The 26353-nt window shown below is 40.1% G+C and overlaps 1 protein-coding gene across 1 annotated transcript in view; it reads right to left on the bottom strand.

Annotated features, from left to right (window-relative positions):
- Positions 1 to 23553, bottom strand: part of LOC132820035 (sodium- and chloride-dependent neutral and basic amino acid transporter B(0+)-like) — a 49269-nt gene extending 25716 nt beyond the window's left edge. The window contains exons 1-9 of the mRNA XM_060831955.1: positions 23433 to 23553; positions 22605 to 22736; positions 18774 to 18941; positions 13779 to 13917; positions 12705 to 12837; positions 10131 to 10280; positions 8028 to 8256; positions 6122 to 6247; positions 2486 to 2604 (exon numbers count right to left, since the gene is read on the bottom strand). Of these exons, the coding sequence (XP_060687938.1) occupies positions 2486 to 2604; positions 6122 to 6247; positions 8028 to 8256; positions 10131 to 10280; positions 12705 to 12837; positions 13779 to 13917; positions 18774 to 18941; positions 22605 to 22736; positions 23433 to 23502 (1266 nt within the window). The 5' untranslated portion in view covers positions 23503 to 23553. The remainder of the gene's footprint in view (positions 1 to 2485; positions 2605 to 6121; positions 6248 to 8027; positions 8257 to 10130; positions 10281 to 12704; positions 12838 to 13778; positions 13918 to 18773; positions 18942 to 22604; positions 22737 to 23432) is intronic.
- Between the last annotated feature and the right edge of the window lie 2800 nt (positions 23554 to 26353).

Genomic DNA, 26353 nt, shown 5'->3' with positions numbered 1-26353 from the left:
TTGAGCCTGGGCGAAAGAAAAGTTGCTTATGGGGACCATTAGTGAGTGAAAATGGGTTAGCTGCGATGAAAGGAGCCCAAGGTCATCTGGAAACTCTGGTCAGCATCCCATTTCCATTTGGGGTCCCTGCTGTTGTCAGGACTCGATATCAAGTTCAATATTTTTCGGGCCTGAGCACCTTCATCCATGTCATCCCTCCCACTGGGCCTGACCTTGTCAAAACAGTGTTGGGGCATACATAATGGTAAATTCATTGCTTTTGGATCCAATATTCTATCATAATAACAATCTAACTGTTTGAACATAGGACAGAAAACATTTCTTCTGGTATGCACTATCACAAATTTCCATATGTACCAGTTTAGTAAATGATTCATTGTAGGAACAAAACATTGAAAATGATTTGACATAAACCACTGAAACGTGCACCGTCAAGACTACAACAATGTCTCATAAAAGTTCAGGGATATAACTTTGATATTTGTTACAATCTGGGCTACTTCAGACACAATGAGAGGTGTACCAACGCCAAATTAGACAATGGCTGTTTGGCTGCACTTACAAAAAAATTACATAAGAAAACATCATCAATATCAATCCAGATGAATATTGGTCAACAGTAAGAAAAAAGACAATGAATGATTCACAACTGAGGGCATTTTGGAAAGTTATTATCAAAGTCCGGCCTGATGGGATACAAAACGTGCCAGATGTGCTCCAAGGGATTTAGCCAGACAAGGATGAGCCAGGGACCCTCAAGAGGCATGCTTTTCAAACATAAACAGATGCTTGTAGCTGAAGCTCTTTAGTAAACTCTATTGCCTCATTATACCAGGGGCATATGGGCATAGGGTGAAAAAGGCCCCTGTACAGCTCACTGTGTATTGCTCAGTTCACAACAGAAAAATCGAGAAGACTGTGAGGGTGTATCAGGCATGTCAAAGTCAGCCACCACATCAACAGAAAAAAAATTTCTCTACCCTCACAAGATTCCAATATATCTTTGGTTGAAGCTTGTAACAGATTTACTTACCATCCACGGTGACAATTTTCACCAAGTCACTGAGTAATATTCCAATTTTCCAACCACCAGACATTGGAAGGATTACTCAACTACACCCATGGTAATCACCATAAGTATAAAGTGCATTGTGTACCTGGAGAAAATATCTGAAATTGGATCATACTGCACTGATAAATATTTTATGGACCTAGGATACCTTGGATGTGTACTACATGGGGTCTAAATCATGTGACAGCCTCACCACATTATCCCAGACCCAATATTTTTGCTGAATGAAATGGTTCATACTATTCAGCCATCCGTCATGAAATGAGCAACTGGACACCATCTCCATATTGCCATGTCACACTTCATAACAATACGTCTAGGTATGGGCTTTCTATTACCAGCAACAATCACATTAAAAAGCAAGTCAGGACACATTTGCCAAGTCATGAAGAGTCCAATTTCCTGTAAATATGGGATAAACATCTTGAACATTCAGGCAGAATAAAAACAGCACTCATTTGACATCTGGGTGTGGAATTATCTAGTTTGTGAGAGTGGTAAAAAGGTTTGAATCATACATCCCATCCAGGGAACATGGTCACCCACAGAAGTACTCAGAAAGTGCAGTGAGCCTTAAACCCAAGGAGTCACAATATCTAATGGAACAATGAGAAAGAGGAATAGAAAATAATTTGGGGAATTGTACAACATTCTAACATTGAGCATTCTGACTGTGCACAGAACACCACCAGAGGTAAACTCAGGGAATGAAAATGTTGAACGCAACCATGAAAATAATCTCCTCTTTAACAAAAGGAAAGTCACCAAAATATCAGTGAGCCAAGAACAGTCAGTTGATAAATCTAGATCACAGGACAGAAAGAAGATCATGAGATCTGGAAGGATTATTAAATTATTGATTCATTATACAACCACTTAAAGTCTTAAACAGTTCAATTCTTAAACTCCTAAGCACAGTGACCTATTTTTGGAGTGATAGTTCTCACAACCAGTCTGAGATATATTTATTTTCATTCATGTATGTTATAGGAATATAGTAATATCATTTTAAGAAGAACATGCTGATGAGCATATAACCTTGATATAATACATGTCACTGACAGCTATAGACTTGTTCAGTGTGCAGTACATATTGCGAAGGGAGAGCAGCTATGCTTCCCTGTAACAACTAACCGCGATAACGAATGTGTCTGCTGAGCAATTTTATGACATAATAAACTGAACCGTGGTCCTGTTTCCCAGTCCTATTGTAAGAGTGGATTATCTGAGAATAAACTCAGAATCACAGCAAGATATCAATATGACATGATCACTGCACAACATTAAACAACTGCAAAAAGAAAGGACCAGAACACTAATGCCTTCTTTATTTTTTCATCCTGTGAATTTGATCACCTTTTACAGTTACTGAGTACATGTGAAAACAGCTGATATCACTGAAATACAACCTACCTGTGTCACACATAGAAGGCCAAGCAGATAAAATAACGAACAAACACCAGCTGTCAGAAGAAGGCGCTTTGATTGGACCAATGTAGGGAACTGGTCTTGCAGGGCTGTCATAACTGTTTCTGATGGAAGAAAATGTCAAATGAAGACATTAATTAATAACTTGCACAATGACAGGACAAAACACCACTGGACACACCAAAGCCCTGGAGTAAAAGGTTTCTGCATCCATTTTCTGGCTCTGAGATATGTATTTTTCCCCCAGTTGTATTTTTCCTGTTGCTCTGATGCAGAGGAAAACTGCATCATCGTTATCCTCAAATATCACGTAGGATGTTTCAACATGAGTGAGTTTCAACATGAGTGAGTTTCAACATGAGTGAGTTTCAATATGAGTGAGTTTCAACATGAGTGAATAAGTTTGCTGACCATCCTGCTCCCTGTAAGGCAGGTAAATAAAAATCCCCATCTCTTGAACAGCAAGATCTGTCTCAACGAAAAGATAAATTCTAGGCATGAGAGCAAAGAAAAGATATAGAACATTAACATCTGAGATTGAAAATCACCACAATAGCTATTGGGCAGAGGAACATAGAAATTAGGAGCGAGTGGACAATTCAGCCCTTCAAACCCACTCTACCATTTGTCACATTCCTGGCTGTTCTTATTGTGGTCGCAATTCCTGCCTGTTTCCCACAGCCCTTTGTCCCATTTTTCATCAAAACATATCTATTTCTTTCTTGAATTTGTTGATTGATTCTGCCTCTTCTGCACTCTGGGGCAGTGAGATCCACAGATTCACAACCCTGTCAGAGAAATAGTTTCTCCTCACCCCAGTTTTGAACCTACTTCCTCTCAGGCTATATCTATGACCTCTTGTTCAAGACTGTCCGACAAGGAGGAATATCTGTTCCACATCTACCTTATCAATCCCCTTGAGCATTTTATGTGTGTCAATCAGATCATCCCTCATTCTTCTGATCTCCAGCGAGTACAAGTCCAACGTATTCAATTGTTCCTCATATGACAGTCCTTTCATCCCTTGAATCAACCTGGAGAACCTCCTCGGAACTGCTTTTAATGCCATCACATCCTTCCTCAAGTAAAGAAACCAGACTGGATACAATACTCCAAGTATGGTCTCAACATCATCTCATACAATTGTGACAACATTACTTTTATAAACCAGTTCTTTTGCAATAAATGCCAAGATTCCACTTGCCTTTCTTATTATATGCAGCCCCTACATACCCACTTTCTGTGATTCATACACAAGGACACCCAGATCCCTCTACACTGAGGCACTTTGAATCTGCTTCTGATTTAATTAATAATTTGCTCTTTCATTATTCTTGCCAAAATATGTAACCTCGTACCTATCCACGTTAAATTCCATCTGCCAGATTCTAGTTCATTCTCTAGCTGTGAATTTTGTTTTGTTACATTCTGTCCCTCCTGGCAGCTCATTGATATAGATTGTCAACAATTGATGTCAGAGGATTGAACCCTATGCTACCCCAATAGTTACAGTTCGCCAGAAGGACCCATTTATCCCACCCCTCTGCTTTCTGTCAGTCAACCAATCCTCTATCCGAACCAATACTCTACCCCAAACACCCTCCGGTCTAACCTTTTGTATCAGTCTTAATGCAGCACCTTATCAATGTCTTCTGGAGGTCTAGATATAACACATCCACTGTGTCCCCATTATCCAACTTGATAGTTACATCCTCAGAAATTCCAACAATTTTGTCAAGTTCAACTTGTCCTGTATGAAACCATGCTGCCACTGGGGAATTGAGCTTTGTTGTTCCAAGTGGTCAGTTCTCTCCCTTATTATTGACTCCAGCAACTTCCTCATGACTGAGGTCAAACTAATTGATCTACAATTTTCCACATTTTGCCTATCTCTTTTTTCAAATACAGGCTTCACATTAAAGTGTTTCCAAATCACTGACACCTTTCCAGAATCGAGGAAATTTTGGAATGTAGTAACTAATATATCCACTATCTCTGCTGCCTTAGGGTGCAGGCCATCAGGTCCTGGGGACTAATCTGCCTTTAATCCCATCAGTTTACTTAATACCTTTTCCCTAGTAATTTCACCGAGTTCCTCTATAGTAACTGCAGATTTTGGGAAGAAATTATAATCTTCCACTGCAAAAAGACACAAAATACTGGTTTAGTGCCTCTGCCATTTCTGAGTTTCCCATAATTACCTCACCATTTCCACCCTCTAAAGGGCCACCATTTACTTTCACTACTCTCTTCCTTTTTATATACTTATAGAAGCTTTTGGTGTCAGAGCTTATGGTTTTTGCTAGTTTCCTTTTATTGATCTCCTGATTCTCCAGAGTGTCTCAAACATTTGCAGTATGATATGCCCTAGTTTTTGTCTTTATGTTATCCTCGACCTCCTTGTTAAGCCATGGATTATCTTTTACCTTTCTATAATTCCTTTTCCTCTCAGGAATATACTTTAATTGACAGATATTTAGTAACTCATTGAGCATTTGCCACCATTTTTCAAATGTCCTGCTCCTTTAATATTTTTCCTCAGTCCCCCAGGGCCAACTGCTTTCTCAGGCCTGTATAATGACTTTTGGCCAACATTAAAACTCCTGTATACGACTCTGTCTTCACTCTTGCCATCTGAATTTGAAACTATAGAAGGTTGTGATCACACCTTCCAAGATGATCCTTAACTACATGATCATTTACCAATCCTTCCTCATTACACAATACCAAATGTGAAGTAGCCAGTTGATTCCATGACACGTTGCCATAAGAAAGAATCCCTCAGACACTCTATGAATCTTCCTTCAATACTACCCTTGCCAAGTTGATGAATCCAATCAATATCTATGTACAAATCACCCATAATTTCTGTTGTGGCTGGCTCATAAGCCCTCATTACTGCCTCATTTATACTCAGCCCTACTTTGGAAGTACTGTTTGAGAGTCTGTAAATTATTCCTACCAAGGGGTTTCTTCCCTTGCCTTTTATTTCCACTCAGATTGATTCAACATCTTGGTTTGTAGTGCCAATATCATTTCTTAATGCACCTTGATATCTCCCTTAACCAATAAAACAGCTCCACCTCCTATTCCTACTTGCCTATCCCTTTGGAATACTCATTACCCTAGGACATTTCACTCCCAGTACTGATCTTCCTGCAACCACATTTCAATAATCTTCACCAGGTGGTGTGACTGGTCTCTATTTGTGTTGTCAGCTCATCAACTTAACTCTGAATGCTGCATGCTTTCGCTAATAAGTTCTACTGGTTTGTCTTTCTCTTTTAATATTTGCTCATACACTCTCGATCCTCACTTACTAATTCCTAATAACACTGAACCTCATCTCTCTCATTTCCTCCAACTCACATTTTGATCTTCTATGATGCCTTCCCTCACCATCGCTGTTAGTGCAAATTGTATTGTGAAATCATTTGGATGCAGGTGCTAATCATTTAAGACTAAGAGCTGCATTCTTCTTTCAGACAATAAGGGAACAATTGCTACAAAGAAATGTTGTGCGTTTGTCCACTAACATCACCAACAGCACTTTTTTGCCCAACACTGTCATAATTTCTTCAAAATAAATGATTTTTTTAAGTGATGCAATGCCATTTTTACCTAAACCTGCAAACTGTGTGTCAACTCCCAGAGTGAGCAGCATGAAGAAAAATGAAACAGACCATAATGGTGCCCACGGTAACTGTGCAAGGGCCTCTGGGTAGGCAATGAAGACCAAACCGAAACCTGAACAGTGAATAGAATTGAAATGACATAATGAACGTTGCTATTAACTTGTTGTTGACATTCATTTCATTTCATTTATTACAGTTGCCAATATTAGCCACCATTTGCAAAACTATTCATGTCACCAAGGTTGTGCGGATATGTGTTTACAATAAAAAACATTAGTTATTATATATTTGTAATATTAATCACTTTCAATTCAGAAATTATAATATTTAGAAGCAGTGAACACTGAGTTCAGAGTGACATTTGCAATCTAAGCAAAAAAAAATCTCTCTGATATATTGGTGAAACTGGCATTTTAAAGCAGGGAATAATGTTGGAGAGTAGGGAATGGGGAGAAATAATTGAACGGATAATTTAGAGTGTTTCTTAAATGGTTGGGGATTGTAAAGTGTAGTTGTACAAAGAGACCTCAGTCTCCTTGGTGCTAAGTCACTGAGGGTTAACATGTGTGTGCAGCAAGCTATTAGGAAGCCTCATGGAATGTCATCCTTTATTGCAAGAGGATTTGAGTACAGGGATAGTGAAGTCTTGTTTCAGTTGTATAGCAGCTTGGTTAGGCCACACCTGGAAACTGTGCACAGTTTGGTCACTTTTTCTCAGGAAAAATGTCATTGCATAGAGGGAGTGCAACAAATGTTCAGCAGACTTGCTCCTGGAATGGTAGAACTGTCCTATGAAGAAAGATTGGGAAAACTGGGCCTTATTCTCTAGAGTTTCGTAGAATGAGAGGCAATTGCATTGAAACTTACAACGTAGTTAAAGAGAACAACAGAGTAGCTGCAGGTAAGATATTTCCTCTGTCTGCAGAATCTAAAACCAGCGGCCATAATTTAAAACTAAGGGGGATGCCACTGAGGGCCAAGCTGACAAGAAATTAGTTTATTCAGAGTGTTGTGAAACATTGGAATTGTCCAGCACAGAGGGCTGTGGAGGTCAAGATTTGAGTAGATTTAAGGTTGAGATTGATATATTTCTGATTCTCAGTGGTGTACAAGGTCAGGGAATGGAATGAGTAAAAAACATTGAAATGTTTGATCCTTCATTATTACATGGAGTAGTGAGGCAAACTACTCAGACTGAGTGGCCTACCCCTGTTCCTATGTTCCTGCCTCCATTCAGGCTGTCAAACCACTCAGTGCTCAGACTACTGGAGTAATCAGAATGTGTGAACTGTGTTTTATTGTAACTTTACCTGGTCATTAATTACTTATCACAGCATCATCAACCGATACAAGTGGCTTAGCACAGAACATTTCCATGTCTCTTGCTCTTTATATTAAACATTTTTTAAAATGTACTACTGTCAAATTGAATATTTGAGCACATAATATGATCAGTAACTAATCGTCAATAAATAAAAACTGTCTCTGATTCACCTAAAAGCACAATATTATGGAATTCATTCAAAATTTTCTTCTTAAATATAAAATGTGGCTCATATGAAATGTAATTCTAAGGTAAATAACAAATCTTACAGTGAATTATAATGTTAACTGAGTGCTTTTGAGATTTACTATTCTGTGATTATTTCAAAAGCTCACTTTTAAGAGCTAGGGTTCAACCCTGGGCATACCATTGCATTATTCAGCTCCAATCCCTGTCCAGTATAAACCAAACATCATGGCAATGTGTCTTCAGAGCCTGGTTATCAGTTTGGATCTGAGGATTGATTATTGTGTCTGGACACTGGAATCACTGGAATGTTGGGTTGAATCACTTCAGAGAGAACATTAAAGCTGTCTGACCCTTGACAATTTTAACAGCTCTAGTTTACCTGACTGGGCAACCTCTGAAACGGGCTTATCTTGTATGTGAGCCATGTGTCCCAGGATGGAGAAGATGACAAATCCAGCAAACACACTCGTAGCACAATTAACAACACAGACAATGATGGTATCTCTGTAGCAGTTATTGTGGAACTTGTTGTAAGACGACAATGCTACTAAAGTGCCCCAACCCACTGAGATAGAAAAGAAAATTTGAGTCGCAGCATCTTTCCAGACCTGGTAAATACAAAATAGAATAGATGTCTGGAGGGAAATGAAACACAAACATGTACAACAGATTAACAACATTAATTGTGAAGATAATGAGAACTCGTGTGGTTAATCCATGGTGAACTGAGCAAAGTAGCTCCCTCTGGTCAACAGTAACTCTTCTTAAACAGAACAGTCATCACTACTATCGATTATTTACAGTTAAATTTCCTCTGGGATATCTGACACAGGTCTTTCTGGTATAATGCACGTTTCATTAACACAAATTACCTGTACCGTGATTGACGATTGGGGACGCTTTTCTAAAGTGCAAAAATTCAAAAAGTATGTTGGCTAGAACATGATTACATCGGCAACACTGTAAGTGCTCCTTGTATTGCATGATTCTTGCATAGCGCAGGGTCACACGGAACGTGACTATTGCACTATCGAAGACGTGACTGTATACTCTTTCACCAGCCATGGTTTTCAGTGACTGACTCACTTGCAGTATTGTACTGACCATAGTTAATTCCATTCTTTTCGTGAAAGTAACAACAAAAAACACCTTTTACCATAAATAATGATCACTTTCATATTGTAATAATATCACAGTAGCTTAATATCAACAGGAACCAGTAAAATTACACTGTAATTTCTAGGATTATGTAAACAATGGTTAAATGATTTAAATGGAAATCAAAATCCAATTCCTGTCAGAAAAATTAAGCAATAAATAGTGTTCACCATTGTCTATTCACAAAGACTGCTGTATCTTTGGACTGAATACAAAATTCCAGCCATCATTATCCAGTATGCATGAGGACACTGTCAGCTTCACAAATGTGGTATTGCCTAGTCTGCCTATTTGCATTCACTGGGCTCCATGATGTTTCTGTCCTTATGCTGTTGACTGAATCACCTCGGAGATTTGTTTCAAGAAACATGACATTGAAATAGCCTTTTAATGACATGCCAAGCATTTACTTACTGCCAGTCACAATTTCTGGCACTTAAACTACCTACTGGAAGAATGGAATCACAGCTTGGAAGTCACCCACTCAAACTTACACTTCCTTTTCTGTCTCAGTCCTTGCATTGTTATATTCCAAGTACGATAATCTGACTGGTTCAAGATATAATCAGTTGCTTTCCAATGTTCACTCCAATGTAGATTTCAGATTTAGACAATGTTCTTTCATTTCCATCTCCCACTTCCAGGTACTTGCAGCACCAAATATCATTGACATAGAATGGATAAGGACAAGGCTCATCAAGAGTGGCTCTTTCTAATTGCCCTGATACAGCAAAATGTGGGTCAGTATTTGCTTTGTAGGTCAATGAGGTATTTCACCTGAAACTCCTAAATCATTTCCAAGATTTCAGAAAGGAGGAGGCATGAAGGAAGAATTCTATTGCATCCCAATCCCTATCATAATTCCTCATCAATTTCGATCCTCTCGTCCATCATAGCTGATGCCCTGACCTTCTTTCCTGTTAATGGCAGGATGATATAGACCTTAAACTGACTCTTTGAATTCATCACAAGCTTTGTTAAAAATTTCCAAGAATTGAATTAAGGACTCAAAAGCAATACACTGATTTTAAATCAATGATGAAAGTGAGGACTGCAGATGCTGCAGATCAGAGCTGAAAATGTGTTGCTGGAAAAGTGCAGCAGGTCAGGCAGCATCCAAGGAGCAGGAGAATCGACGATTCGGGCATGAGCCCTTCTTCAGGAATGTCGATTCTCCTGCTCCTTGGATGCTGCCTGACCTGCTGCGCTTTCCCAGCAACACATTTTCAGTTTAAATCAATGATGACAAGCTAACAAAGTACATGTGCTGAGGCACGAATCGATTCAACTAAAAATACTAATGAGACTCAATCATTCATATTGCTGTATTTATCTCAGCATCAGCCAGTCTGGAGAAGTCTGACTGGCTTCCGATGTAGAATTCAATTCCTTTAGAAGCTCCCTCCAGGGTAACCCCTCGGATCAGGAGTATGGTCAGAACCACGTAAGGGAATGTCGCAGTGAAATAAAGCACCTGAGCATGGAGAGCACCTTGTTAGATTTTCCTGTATTACTGGTACAACAGAAGAAAATAAAACCTTGAAGCAGTACAAGGCCATGTGGCCCCACCATGCAATAAGATTCTGCCTGATCACCCTGACACTTGCCCTCTCCAGAACCTTTGACTCTCTTGTACATCAACAATTTGTCAAACTCTGCCTTGTATATATTCAATGATCTGACCTCTACTGCTTTCGGAGGAAGAGTATTTGAAAGATTAAAAATTCCACTTCATCTCTACCTCATTTGGAGAACCTTATTTTGTAACTGTGCTCCCTGTTCGAGATTCTCTGAGAAGGTCAAGCTTTCTAAGACCATTCAAAATCTTTGAAGATCATTTCTCGGTCTCCTAAATTCCTGTGAGTACAGGCTCAAACTTATATTTTCAAAAGAATTAATACAAAGACGTTCACTGAACTTTCTCCAATACAAATATACCCCCTAACTAAGGAGACCAAAACAGTAGCTGCTGTACCTTTGTAGCAAGTTTTGCCTACTTTTATACATCATTCACCTTGGAATAAAGACAATATTATCCAACCAAATGGCAAATTAAATGGATTCTCATCAATGCATCGAAGGGAACAGATGACAAACTGAAGAGGAATAGTAACAGGGAGGATGTACGCAAGGATTGCGTTTTCATCTAGTTCACAGGGTTTGCATGTTGAGACTTTGTTTTGTGATACCTTGTTATAATGTGCTTATTTAAACACTGCTAAACCTATAGACATGAGGATCTAAAATTTGAATTTAGGCAACAAAATATGAAGATTTTTATTACAACAAAATGGTTTCTCGATTTAAAAGAATACTATAAAATGGCCTGTGAATCATACCGCTAAACATACTGCTGATTTGCAGAATTAACTTGCAGTTGAAAGATGAGGACAATAGAGTTTTCATAAGATAAACACTGATACATTAATTGACCATTTGAACAAACGTTGAACTAATACATGGCATGACAATTTACGTAAATTAGATATCCTTCTTAAAGGAAATACCATTGGATTAGCCTGTCTTCAATCATATCACCATATTACAATTGATTGGACATTTTTTTGTAGTTAAGAACCCTTTCCCAGAAAATATCATTAGATTAATTCGCTGTAAATCATATGTGATTGGTCTTTCTTGTAATTAAGACTGTACTATTTATTTAAAAACATGTAAATAATGTGTAATTTTCAAATGTAATTGCGCAACTTTTCCCCAGAACACAGAAGCTTCAATCTCTGTGTTGCTGGATAGAATTGCATCAAGGTACCTTAACTGAATAAACTAATGACCCTTGTTTTTTGAATAGAGCGCATTTGTCGATTCCTTTGACCGATCTCGAACCCTTCTTAAGGGGACACAGGTCTTCAGACATAATAACAGAAATTACACAATGAAAAGAATCAGTTAAAGGTAATTCTTACCCAAGAAGCTCACCTCCTCACTGGGTAGGTACATAAAAGACACAGCAAGTTGTTCCTGACGTCAAGTTGGACCTTATGAGATTTCTCACCTGATTCTGCATTAAATCTCACCTTAGCAAAGGCTGCTCATGTCACTAACAGATTCCACCCACAGTAACTGCTACACAGCTGTTACAACATATTCCTTCAAAATTAATAACTACTAAAGGCACATTACACTGGAATGTCACATGTTGTGATTCTTCTAACAGCCTTAAAATTACATTTGCTCTTTGGTTTGGAACCTATCCAACAATACAACGGGGATGAAGGTCAGAGCTTTGTTAGTTAACCTCTGTTGTCTTCCAACCTATCACAGAATCTTCCTTTTACTCACCGAACCATATTCCCCATGTCCATTGTCTTAAGAAACCTCTTAAACTGTTATTTATTTCTCTCGGTCAGATGAAAGTCCATGGAAGTGAAAGATTAGCTCGGTTTGTCTTGACAGGTGCTTCACAAGCTGTTGAGCATTACCAGCATTTTATTGTTTTCACCTAATGATTGTTCCTCAGGTCTCAGTCCCATTCTCATGTCCAGACAAATCTCATTTCACTCAAATAAAACCCTGATCCTATCCTTCCCCATCACCGCCACCACACCCCCCTCCCTCACTCCCCCCAACCCCCAATCCTTCCTCAGCCTTCCACAGCAATTGGAAATTCACCCAGAATTCCAGTGTCAGTGAGTGAACCCTTAGAATGAGGGACACATTGTGGGGGTTTGGGGAAGTTGCTGTTCTTTCCCTCAGGAGAACGTTCTTCAGATCTCCCTCAGGCCTGAAGTGTTGATGAATTATGAATCTCCCATTTCCCATAGAGACACTGTTAACATCACCTGGGAGATAAACCAGACACTTCACAAATTATTTATCGTTTCTCGCTTTACTGTTACTTTGTCACGAGTTTTAACTCTATTTATCACCAATCATTTACCTTTCCTGAAGATTTGATTCCTTTTGATAATGCTGCCCCAACTATTAGCCAGGCAAGAAGCAGACAGAGGGCTAAATACCAGATTACCTCCCCAGTCTCATCCATTGAACTGGAACGGCGTAAAACTGCTTTACTACAGAAAATAAGAACAAAAACATGTAGTAAGTAAGGACACTCTTCATTACACACAGATGTTTTTAGACATAGTGCATCAATGTATTTAACAAACAGAGTTGTGTAATATCTAAATTAATTTTTGATTTATAGAAGCTTTGATTCTTGCACTCAGAAATAAATGTGAAGTTTGATATTCTGTATGACATTTTTTTCCTCGTGTGTATTGATATTTTTCAATGTAAAGCTTTGTTCAAACAAGTTGATGAGATTCCCTGCAGCTGAAAATGTGTTGCTGGTTAAAGCACAGCAGGTCAGGCAGCATCCATGGAACAGGATGCTGCCTGACCTGCTGTGCTTTAACCAGCAACACATTTTCTGCTGTGATCTCCAGCATCTGCAGACCTCATTTTTTACTCGGAGATTCCCTGCAGAGCTGTTTCTGACAATGTTTACTGACTGCTTCACAATGCACTGTGAAACCTATCTGGTTTAGTCACTATGTCTTCCAATGAATTCAGCTCCTTCATCTTCCTACACATGGTATCTACCTCCAGACAGTTAATCTAAATCCAGTCCCAGGACTGTGTGTTAAAATAATAACTTATTACAATTAAAAGCAGAGAAATGAACATCAGTCACACATGATTCTAACCATTTCATGTTTAAGAATTCTGGTCATGAATATTATCCTTGAAGAGCAAGAAAACAAAGAAAAGTGTTTTGCTTTATAAATATTGTCAAAGTTACAATGCTTAGAAACCAGAGGAATATTAAATAGTAAAAGTTTCCTTTCCATGATGCCATTTTGTAACAAGTGTGCAATGTAAATAATACCTCAATCAAAATGAAACAACTTCTCTCTCATTAAACACATATAAACAAACTAACCAACCCAAGAGGAGTTACTGGCCCAGCTGTGTAGGTTATTGGTGCAGTTATCTGCAGCAAGGTACTTACTCCCAGTATTGCTCACTCGGGCCCTGGTGAGGATTGGAGATTTCTGATCCATTTGGACAAGATCCATTGTTTTCCTGCAGCTGTGTTATATTAACGATTTCAAAATATCCATCAGTCAGAGTGAGATTGCAGAGAGTCTCTGGAAAATATGTTTCAGTATTATACATCAATTTTGCATTCCATTTCAATATAACCAGGGTCACTGTTTCACTCTGACTGAATTAGTTAATCCTTTTGATTACATGGGTAAGGTCATGCATAGATCAGAACACAGAGGTACAGTCCGTGCACTCACTCTCAGCACAGTCCTGCTCTGGTGCTCAATCTGCTTAATCTCTTGTTGGATAAAAGTCTGCATAATTAGAAAACCAAATTAAAATGGTACTGTATAAAAAGTTACTTCAAAAGTATTCAGTTGTAGTTATTGCAGAAGACTTTAAGGATTATAATGGGCTGGATTATCCAGGGAAGGGGAGTCTCACATACCTTGCTACACCACTTCTTGTTTTACAAAATGAATGAATGGAGCTCCACATTTCTAAGCGGTAGATTCAACTCAGGGCTCTCTCAGAAATGGGGAGCCACATTTTCAATCTGACAGTACTTTCACAGCACAGTGTTGAGAGTAACTTGAGGATGATAGGAGAAATTTTGGGGGGAGGGGAGCAGTCTTGTTGGTCGGTTCCAGTAGCAACAACATTGGTGGAGGGGGATGGAGTCCAATGGTAACAGTGAATGGGAGGGTGGGGACAGGTTTCATATCGGCAGAGAACTGGGGGTGATATCACATTTCCAGAGGACGTTGGGGGCAGGGTGTCACAGCTGTGAAACCATGTGCAGAGTTTTCAGAGCAGATTGTTAATTATTGATTGTACTGAAGCTTTCTTAGTGAGGTGGAGGATTTTCATAAAGAAGATCTCCTTCTCTAGCTTTGGTTACACCCAAAAAGAATGCATTTTTATTTAGTTTGTGATGCATTTAATTTTAAAAGCTTTTCAGCTGATTGGTGACTAAAGCAGGATGCTGTTAAATAAGATAAGAGCACATGACATTTGGGGCACAGTACTGGCATGGATAGAGGATTGGCTGCAGAAGATAGAGAGTGGTGATAAAGGGGCTTTTTTGGGTATTGCAGCCAGTGACTAGTGGAGTTCTGCAGGTATCAGTGTTGGGACCTTCACATTATACATTAACAATCTGGATGAAGGAGCTAAGAGCATTGTTGCTAAGTTTGCAGATGAGACAAGCTAGGTGAAGGGACACGTGGTGGTGAGGAAGTGAGGAGATTTTAGAAGGCCTTACAGAGGTTAGGAGAGTGGGCAAAGAAGTGGCAGATGGAATACAATGTGGAAAAGTATGAGGATGTGCATTTTGATAGGAAGAATAGAGACATAGACTATTTTCTAAATGGGGAAATCTAAAGTACACATGGTCTTGAGAGTCTTGGTTCAGGATTCCCTTAAAGTTAACATGTAAGTTTCATTGGCAGTTATGAAGGTAAATGCAACGTTAGTACTCACTTCAAGAGAGCTAGAATTCAAGAACAGGAATGTACGACAGAGTCTGTGTAAAGCTTTGGTCAGGCCTCATTTGGAATATTGTGAGCAGTTTTGTGCCCTGTATCTAAGGAAGGATGTGCTGGCATTGGAAGAGATTCAGAGGAGGTTTACAAGAATGATCCTGGGGATGAAGGGCTTATCACATGATGAGCAGTTGAGGACTCTGTGTCTTTCCTTGAGGGTGTATCTCAGTGAAATTTTAAGAATACTGACAAGCCTGGATAGAGTAGATGTGGAGAAGTTGTTTCCATGCATAGGAGAGGCCAGGATCCTAGGGCACAGTCTCAGAGTGGAGGGATAAACCTTTTGAAATGAGGTGAGGAGAAATTTCTTCAGCCAGAGAGTGATGAATCTATGGAACTCATTGCTACAGAGGGCTGTGGAGGCCAAGTCATTGGGTGAATTTAAGGCAGAGATAAAATAGTTCTTAATTGGTAAGGTGATCAAGCATTACAGGGAGAAGGCAGAAGAATGGGTTTGAGAAACATATCAGTGATGATCGAATAGTGGAGCATACCTGATGGGACAATTGGCTTAATTCTGCTCCTATATCTTATGGTCTTATGATCTTATGGACATCCATAATTACTCTGAGCCCAGATGAACCACATTGTTGTATGTACTCTTATCAATTCACTTTCAGAAACTAGCAATGTAAAAATGAAATTTCAAATAACATAAATCTCAAGGATAAGATGAAACAACTGTTTTCAAAAATTACATTGTAATTTTAGCTCAAAAATAACTTCTTCATATCTGAATTATTTTTGGCAAGATGTAACATTCCAAATTCTGAAGTAGAAGATGTAGAAATCGATCGCTCCTTGAATGAGTCCTAGCCTATGGAGATAAGGACTTCCATCACTGAATTCTGTGGGTGTATAATGGAAAATCCATGTCTTCTGGGTGTTGATAGATGTCCCTAACTGTATGGTATTAGACAGACAATGATTCTATTCTTTATAAATTAAAAAATAAAAAGATGACTTAGTCACGGATTTTGAAATACTAGATGGAACAAATAACATCAAGATTCATCGAGTCAGAGAGATGTACAGCACAGGAACAGACCTTTCAGTCCAACTTGTCCATGCTAAAAAACATATCCGAAATTAATCTAGTCCAATTTGCCAACATTTGGCCCGTATCCATCTCAACCCTTCACATTCATATACACATCCAGCTAACTTTTAAATGTTTTAATTGTACCAGCTTCCATCACTTCGTCTGAGGCAGAGAAAAACTGAGTTCTATTCTTCTGGAATATTGAATAATGGAAATGTCCTAAAATTTCGAGAGTTTTTTTTTGGAATAAAGATATGAAGCTCTTCAATGCAAAAATACAGGACTGTGGATGATCCCTGACTGCATTGTACACTCTGGGACTGTGGGTGATCCCTGACTGTATTGTGCAGACTGGGACTGTGGATGATCCCTGACAGTATTGTACAGACTGGGACTGTGGATGATCCCTGACAGTATTGTACAGACTGGGACTGTGGGTGATCTCTGACAGTATTGTACACTCTGGGACTGTGGGTGATCTCTGACAGTATTGTACAGACTGGGACTGTGGGTGTATCCCTGACTGTATTGTACACTCTGGGACTGTGGGTGATCCCTGACTGTATTGTACAGACTGGCACTGTGGATGATCCCTGACAGTATTGTACACTCTGGGACTGTGAGTGATCCCTGACTGTATTGTACAGACTGGCACTGTGGATGATCCCTGACTGTATTGTACACTCTGGGACTGTGGGTGATCCCTGACTGTGCAGACTGACACTGTGGGTGATCTCTGACAGTATTGTACACTCTGGGACTGTGGGTGATTCCTGACTGTATTGTACAGACTGGGACTGTGAGTGATCCCTGACTGTATTGTACAGACTGGGACTGTGGGTGATCCCTGACTTTATTGTCCAGGCTGGTATTGTGGGTGATCCTTGACCATATTGTACAGACTGGACTACGGGCGTTCCCTGACTGTATTGTACAGGCCGTGACTGTGGGTGTATCCCTGACTGTATTATACAAACTGGGACTGTGGGTGATCCCTGACTGTATTATACAGGCTGGGACTGTGGGTGATCCCTGGCTGTATTGTACGGACTAGGACTGTGGATGATCTCTGACTGTATTGTACAAGCTGGGAGTGTAGGTGTATCCCTGACAGTATTGTACAGACTGGGACTGTGGGTGATCCCTGACTGTATTGTACAGACTGGGACTGTAGGTGTATCCCTGACTGTATTGTACAGACTTGGACTGTGGGTGATCCCTGGCTGTATTGTACAGACTAGGACTGTGGGTGATCCCTGGCTGTATTGTACAGACTGGGACTGTGGGTGATCCCTGGCTTTATTGTACAGACTGGGACTGTGGGTGATCCCTGACAGTATTGTACAGACTGGCACTGTGGGTGATTCCTGACTGTATTGTACAGACTGGGACTGTGGGTGATCCCTGACTGTATTGTCCAGACTGGCACTGTGGATGATCCCTGACTGTATTGTACACTCTGGGACTGTGGGTGATCCCTGACTGCATTGTACACTCTGGGACTGTGGGTGATCCCTGACAGTATTGTACAGACTGGGACTGTGGGTGACCCCTATCTGTATTGTACAGACTGGAACTGTGGGTGATTTATCACCATATTATTCAGACTGTAGTTGATGTCCAGGATCACCCACAGCCCCAGTCTGTACAGTATGGTCAGGGGAACACCCACAATCCCAGTTTATTTAAAAGTAGATTTTCTTTCAAAGCTGAAGTATTTTGTCCTCTGTTTCAGAAATTTCAACTTGACTCACATCAAGATTTCACATTAAGTCTTGTCAATTCACACAACATGAACCTTTGATAGTGACATGAGACATCCTGAGTTAAATAGTGTTATTGTGGAAGATGAGATGAAATTAAAGAGATGAGACATTTAAATAATTGCAACAAAAACTCTGTGTGTCTTAGAGTCAGACTGTGTAAGAAATATATGTGAGATGATCGATATTTGGAAAAACTCAGAGAAAGAGAATAAGTTAAGAAAATGATAGCTGCAAAAAACACAGTAATAGACAGAGAAGGGAGTCAGTGTGAGACACAATACAGGGATGGAGAGAGATACAAACAATGAACGCAGTCAGAAAGAACACAACACAGACTTATTGACAAGGTGAAAGTAAACGTGAGGCATGTGAAAGACTGTTAAATTCTGATGTTTCACTATTTATTTCTGACTGACTGTCCTGCTATTCCAGTGACTCAGTGCCATGATTCCTGCTGCTGCTTTCTATCCGAGTCTTTCTGCTGTATGGCCACAATGAGGATGGTCACTGAAACTATTGTTCATCTCTCTCCCTCACTCAGACTGACAGAATGAACAATGAACAGTCGGTGTGTACACTTTCCCCAGTAGAAGCTAACACTGTACCTTCGGGGGCCCTGCTGCATGTTTCATCTGCTCCCCACCAACTGAAGCAGTCTGCCCATGGTAGGGGTGATTGGAAGGAAGCAAACAGGTAGTATAGACTGTAGCCAACGATGCAGTTGTACGAAATGTTGGACATTGTAATCAGAAGCATCATAGCAATCCCCACACCTGAAAACAGAAGAAAGAACAGGGGAGTCTGGTTTGTGAATTATTGATTTAAAATAATGTATTTGACATGCATTTGGCTGGTCATTCAACCAAATTGGATTTTCTTTCAGTGAGCACAGGACAGAACAGGGAGACTGCCCTGGCTGACTACACCTTTGGGGAAATATTGGTTTTGTTTAATCGATTATGTTGGCTGCTTCAACATTCAGTGTCCAACAGTAAAGATTTCAAAGGCTTTTTGTATTAAACAGGAAATGTTAATTATGTTATAGTTCTTTGTCTAGATTACAAGAATGATGCTCCTTGTCTTCACCTTTATATGCCCTCTCACTAATTCTTTAGGGCACCATTATCATTGTGAGTGGTGATAATCACACATGCCCAGTCTTAGGCCATAAGGTCATAAGATATAGGAGCAGAATTAGGCCATTCATCCCACTGAGTCTGCTCTGCCATTCAGTCATGGCTGATATGTCTTTGAAAGTCATTCTCTTGAGTTCTCCCCATAACTCTTGCACCCCTTACCACCAAGAAGCTATCTATCTCTGTCTTGAGTCTACTCAATGACTTGGCCTTCACAACCTGCTGCATCAATGAGTTCCACAGAGTCACCACCCTCTGGCTGTGGACATTCCTCTTTATCTCAGTTCTGATGAGTTGTCCCTTCAGCTTGAGGCTGTTCCCTCATGTCCCAGTCTCTCCTACGAGTGGAAACATCTTCTCCCGGTTTACTCTATTCAGACCATTCATTATTCTGTAAATTTCATTATTCTGTAAATGTCATTATTCTGTAAATCCTCCTCGGCTCCTTTGAGTCCTTAACTGTTCCTCATTTGACAATCCCTTCATCCCTGGGATCATTCTTGTAAACCTACTCTGGACCCCTCCAAGGTCAGAACATCCTCTCTGAGACATGGGGTCCAAACATTTTCATATATTTCAAATGCCGTCTGACCAGAGCCTTATAGAACCTCAGTAGCACAATTCTGCTCTTATATCCTAACCCTCTTGAAATGAATGTTAATGCTGTATTTGCCTTCCTACCTGCCAACTGAACCTGCATGTTAACTTAAAGGGAATCCTAAACTCCTACCCTTTATGTTTTGGTTTTCCAAAGCCTTTCCCCAATTTGAAAATAGTCTTTGTTTCTATTCTTCTTACCAAATTGCATAACTCTCACAATTTCCCATCCTGTATTCCATCTGCCATTTCTTTGCCCACTCTCCTCACTACTGTCAGTACTTCTGCAGCCTTCCCACTTCCTCAGCCCTTCCTGTCCCTCTACCAATCTTTGCGACAACTGCAAACATAGCAACGATGCCCCCAGTCCCTTTGTCCAGAATGTTAATGTATAATGTTGTGGTCCTAACAGTCCTTGTGGAACTGGTGGATTTATCCCTAATCTCTGCCCTCTGACAGTCAGCCAATCCTCTATCCATGTCTGGATGGGTTACTGTTTGGAGAGTCAGTGTAGACTTGTTGGGCCAAAGGGCCTATTTCCACACTAATCTAACCATGTCAGGACCTTGCCCCTAACACCACCAGCTCTTATCCCATTTAGCAGCTTCATACATGGCTCCTGATTTTAGGCCTTCTGGAAATTCAAATAGATCACATCCATTGGTTCTCCTTCGTCTAACCTGCTCATTACCACCTTAAAGAATTCTAACAAACTTGTCAGACATGACCTACCCTCGATGAAGCTGTGCTAACTCAGCCCTACTTTACCATGCACTTCCAAACCCTCCACAATCTCATCCTTAATAATGGACTGTAAAATCTTATAAATGATCAAGGTCAGACTGACCGGCTTATAGTTTCCTCCCTTCTGCCTCCATACCTTCCGAAACAGGGATATTACATTAACCATTTTCCAGTTGTCTGGCAACTTCCTTGACTCCAGTGATTCCTGAATATTCACCAACAATGCCTGTACAATCTCCTCAGCTATCACCTTCAGGATTCTGGGGTGTAGTCCATCTGACCCAGCTGAATTACTCACCTACAGACCTTGCAGCTTCCCCAGCACCTTCCCCACAGGAATGGCCCCTACACTCACCTCTGCCTCCTGACTCTTGACATCCTGGCACACTAATGGTGCCTTCCACCAGTGAAGACTGATGCAAAGTCCCTATTCACTTTCTTCACCATTTCTTTGTTCCCCATTACTACTTCCCCAGCCTCATTTTCTAATGGTCCAATGTCCACTCTCACCTCTTTCTGACCTTTTATGCATCTAAAGCAACTCTTGCAATCTTCTTTTATATTACAATCTGCTTATCGTCAGAATTCATCTTCTTCCCCCTTATTGCTTTTGTAAGTATCCTCTGCTAGTTTTTAACTGCCTCCAAATTTCCAGACTTCCCATTAATTTTCACCACATTGGATGCTTTTCCTTTTGATTTTATGCTATTCCTGACTTCCCTTGTCTGCCGTGGTTGCCTCATCCTCCCTTTACTATGTTTCTTCTTCCTTGGGATGAATTTCTGTTTTGCCCCTCAAACTACCTCCAGAAACTCCTGCTATTGCTGCTCTACCGTCCTCCCTGTTATGGTCCCCTTCCAATCAACTCAGGTCAGCCCTCCCTCATGGCTTTCTGGTTGCATTGACTCAATTGTAAAGATCTTACACCAGATTCCTGCTCTTCAATTTCAAACTGAAGGGTGAATTTTATCATATTATGGCCACTGCCCCCGATGGATCATTCACCTTAAGCTCCTTAATCGAGTTTACCTCATTACACAGCACCAAATCCAGAATTGCCTGTCCCCTGGAGGGCTCTATCACAAGTTGCTCCAACAAATCACCTCGTGGACATTCTGCAAATCCCTTTTTTATTGGATCCCCTACCAACCTGATTTTCCTTGTCCAGTTGTATGTTGAAGACTCCCATGATTACTGCAATTGTGCATCATTTTTTACATGCCTTTTCTACCTCCTGATTTATTTTCTGACCCATATCCTGACTGCTGCTGGGAGGCCTGGACATAACTCTCATCAGGGTCATTTTTGCTCTGCAAACCCTCAATTTTCCAAGATGGCGACAGTGTAGCAGGGCTGCATGCAGACTCTGATCTAGAGCTCATCCACTTCCAGCTGCCCGAAACGTCGATTCTCCTGCTCCTTGGATGCAGCCTGACCTGCTGCGCTTTTCCAGCAACACATTTTCAGCTCCTCAGTAGGGTCCATCAACTCCAATTTCATGCAGTTACAAGATATTGTCTAGCCCTACATCTCGATTTTATTTAAAAAGTTCTTAATTTGATTTTTTTCAAAAAATTCCAACTGATCTTTTAATTTGTAACCTTAAATATTTCCCTTATTTACCTTCAACCTGATAGTAGCCAATAACAGTCATGTTAGTAGCTATTATCAACCAATGAACTTATGCCTTACCAGTGATGTCACTCTGCTGTGTTAGGTCCCGAATCCTGGGTTTCAATTCATCATTTTTATAAAAAAAAACCTGACAAACTATGAGCCAAAAACCAATAGACAGCATGTACCACATCTAATAACGTGTATGGCAGATCAGAGTGCAACATTACTTCACAAGCTTTCCTTTAACCTTTGTCAGATAAGGGAGGTTTATTATTATTTATTAAATCAACACTATTACTTTTCCGAATTTGCTGCGACTGTATCGATAAAATAAACATTCACCTTGTAACATAGGCACAGCCCTCCACACTGCAACAGGCCCAAGGCTGGCAAACTGACCAAAGGAACACTCCAAGAAAAACAATGGTATCCCAACAAGGGCCAGCATGACAGAATAGGGAATAAGGAATGCACCTGGAAAATAGCGGAAAGGATTTCAATTTTCAAGTGAAACTCCATGCTTACACTATGTGGGTGGATTAAAATTTACCCTGAAATCTCTACGAATGTCCAAATTCCCGTTTTGTGAATTTCACTCTCTAACACAATCAGATATCTTTTCAGGTCACTTTACACAGCCATGTTGTGACATTTCTTATACATTTGCGCTTGGTTTCCATCAATCCAATGGTGTGGGTTGTGAAGAGTCCTGATTTGAGCAGTTTTGATGATAATGTACAAACCTGAACACAGGGCCTGACTGAGGAGCCTGCTCTTCTGAGGATTTCACACATTGTGCAGTAAATATATCTGAGGTCGATGGCTCGCATTCTAAACAATATCAATTGAAAATACATTGCAAATTAATAAATGAACCATTTACTTTGGTTTATAAATAGCATATATTTGATGCATCACATTGCTAATTTTAAACTATTACCTTGACATATCTCTCTCTTCATAAGGAAATAGTAGTCAAACTTGTTAGCTGTGGGATTGAATTTACCAGTTCACATTGAAATTGTTTAACTCTGCATTATTTACTATATCATTTTTAGTGCAATAAACATTTGTTATTTACTGAACTACAATTTTCAGGATAAGTCAACAAATCGATCCATTTAGTTCTGCCTTGCTTACTCTCCGATATTTTTAATTTCTCTACCATACCTCCTCCATTTTTGTAAGCCAGGTAAGGAAATCTCCAAACATTCCCAAAACCCACTGCATAACCAATCATTGAGAGCAGGTAATCAATCTTCGAAGACCAGTTACCCCGTTCCACATTCTCATCACCCACAGCACCATGTTCATTGGCGGTATCCTGGGAGAAAGAATTGAAATGGCAAGCTCAGACATTAATCTTTCTCAGACTAGATCTCAAGTGAAATGTATAGTCACCACTCCCACAACTATCGGAAAATGGTGCAGTTCTCTATTTAGCAGCAATGTCTCTGTGGTTAGAAACAGCCAGATGTCAACAGAGAGTCTACAATTCACAATGACCAAAATCTACAAATCAACAGTATCTCAAATTGTCTTACATGGATTTTTACTGTTTTGTTTTGTTGAAATACTCACCGTATCCTGTGGAGGGCTTGGCCGATTGTCATTCAGTAAGAACCGAAATAAATGCCTTCGGTCCATTTTCAGACATCAATGAACTATTCTTCCACTTGCACAAGAATTGGAAGTAAAATGAGGACACTCCTTTTGGCCAAAAGTCCTTCAACTTCTCATGAATGGATTATTCTTGTTGAGTCAGAAGTCAGCCTCTTACTGTGTTTCATAACAGGTGTAACTCTACTTAGCTAATCATTCAATTTCCACACTAAACATTTCTATTGAGTTAAATGATTTGTTTTCAGAACAGTTACAGTCAAAGTGCATTCATTCCCTGTCCTCAGGGTTTGGGCAAAGCGCTGGTTTTAAAAGGAATAGCTTCCAAGTGAATCCAAACCAAGTTGAACTTCAGCCAAAGAAAAGCTATCTAAGATTTCTTCTAAAAATGAATGGGTCTTCTCCCATATTAGAAATATAATTGTCATCCCCTGCCACCCGAGTTCATTTTACGTAATGAAATTTTAATTAGTTTTGAATGTGTGGCTGCAGTTTTGTAATCCCTATATAAGATGAAATGTACATGGATTTGGGAAAAACATGATTGCTTGTCCATTGATCTGGCAGTCTCACCTCTAACCAAATGTTTAAAGTTAGAAGATTATAAGAGAGAAGTAAATCTGTATTGCTTTTTTAGCATTCCATCATGAAATGTTATCGCCTAAATTATAACTATGCTTACTAAAGTGAGGTGTAATAGTTCTATTGTTGGAAAAGTTAAGTAACTATTAAATAGTATGGTTCCTACACTGTTGCCTCTGACTATCAGCAAGTCACCAATTGAAAGTGCAGCACATTAATATTCAAAAGTCTTCATCTGTATTGGAGTAGGTTATTGATAGGGTAAAGCAATATTCTGAATTGTATGATTAGATAGGGCTCTCTCAGTGTGAGATCCAGAGCTAATTACTGAAAAACTTCCATTGCTTTCAAATGTTATTTACTGATCAGCTTAGCCATCTGGCTGGATCATTAGAAGCTTTGCTAGGTGCATGATCTTTTGGCTGAATCACAAACACCAGTGGGTTTGGAAGAGTGATGATTGCATATAAAAATACAACAAAAAGTGTATTCTCTTGTGCAAAATGCAATGTGTCACCACATTCAGCGTCATCTTGAAAGACTGAGTTTAATGCAAAATTTTACTGCTTTTGAGTTCATCTTTCCCTCTTCTTCTTAATACCCTCCGCTCCTCCTCCATTCACTGCTTAACATCAGCCAGGGTCTTTGTAACGGGCTCCAGGGTCTTGTCATTGGGCTCTGAGTTCTTAATTATGGACCCACCCCTGCCATTGCCATGTCTCCCACAAGCCTCTATGTCTGAGCTGGAGCCATGGGCCTGATCTCCTACCTACTGCTCTCCCTGCGAAGCTGCCACCAGTCATCGGGATCCTGGCTCAGGCCTCATCTGTGACCTCAGTGCTAGAGCCAGAGCCAGCCAAGGATCTGGGACTGCATGGGGCCCTGCCCCAACCGACTCCCATGCAGAAACAAAAAAACCACAGGAAGACCGATCACCATGGCAGCTGCAACCGCCATCAATCACCCGAAGGAGCTGTTCTCTCTTGCTGCTGCTGCCCCCTGTCTTTTGCACTGGTCCTCTGGCCCCTACACCCTCCTCTGTCTCTGACAAAAGTATAAAGGCCCATTTTCCGACAACTTTCAACTCTGAAGAAGCCTTGTACTGGACTCAACTAATTAACTCTGTTTATCTCTCTATTGATTCTGCCAGACCTTCTGTGTTCTGCAGCATTGTTTGTGTTTGTTTTAAGATATTATTCCTGCTTACTGGAGTAACTGACTCCCTGATCAATGTGGTGACACCAGCTCTTTTACACCCTCACCCATCTCCCCTATCTCACCTGAAGATTCTATAACCCAGAATATTGTGCTGACAATCATGTTCTTTCATCAAACACAACCATCTCTGTGATAGCAATGATATTAGATCCTCATACATTAATAAACACGCACAACTCCTCTGCCTTACTCACAAGACTCCTTGCATTAAAAAATGCCATCCATCTTTGCCACACTCCATTCTGCACTAACTTGAATATATTTGCACGAATTTCTGCATTGCAATGGTGGGGTCTTCAATACTTTTCAGTACATTAACCTTTACTGAACCTCCATTTAGTATCCCAGACCCCTGCAAAAATTAGTTTTAAATCCCACCATCACATTCAGCAATACCTTCAGAAAACCAGAACACTTGTACGTCCCACCTTCTCCAGAAATAAATGTGGTCATCCAACACTAATCTGTTCCGGATCGCAATGCACTCTGGAGCTTTCCTGACTTCTTGCCAGCCTCTTTCTGATTGGTCATAGAGTCATAGACTCATACAGCATGGAAACACTTTGGTTTAACCTGTCCATGCTGAACATAATCCCAAACTAAGTTAGTCTCACCTGCCTGGTCTTGGCTCATATCCCTCCAAACCTTTCCTATTCACATATCCATCAAAA

Source organism: Hemiscyllium ocellatum, chromosome 11 (genome assembly GCF_020745735.1).
Source record: "Hemiscyllium ocellatum isolate sHemOce1 chromosome 11, sHemOce1.pat.X.cur, whole genome shotgun sequence".
Lineage (NCBI taxonomy): Eukaryota > Metazoa > Chordata > Chondrichthyes > Orectolobiformes > Hemiscylliidae > Hemiscyllium > Hemiscyllium ocellatum.
The sequence above is the reverse complement of the archived record's forward strand: the minus strand, read 5'-3'. Positions and strand labels throughout refer to the sequence as shown.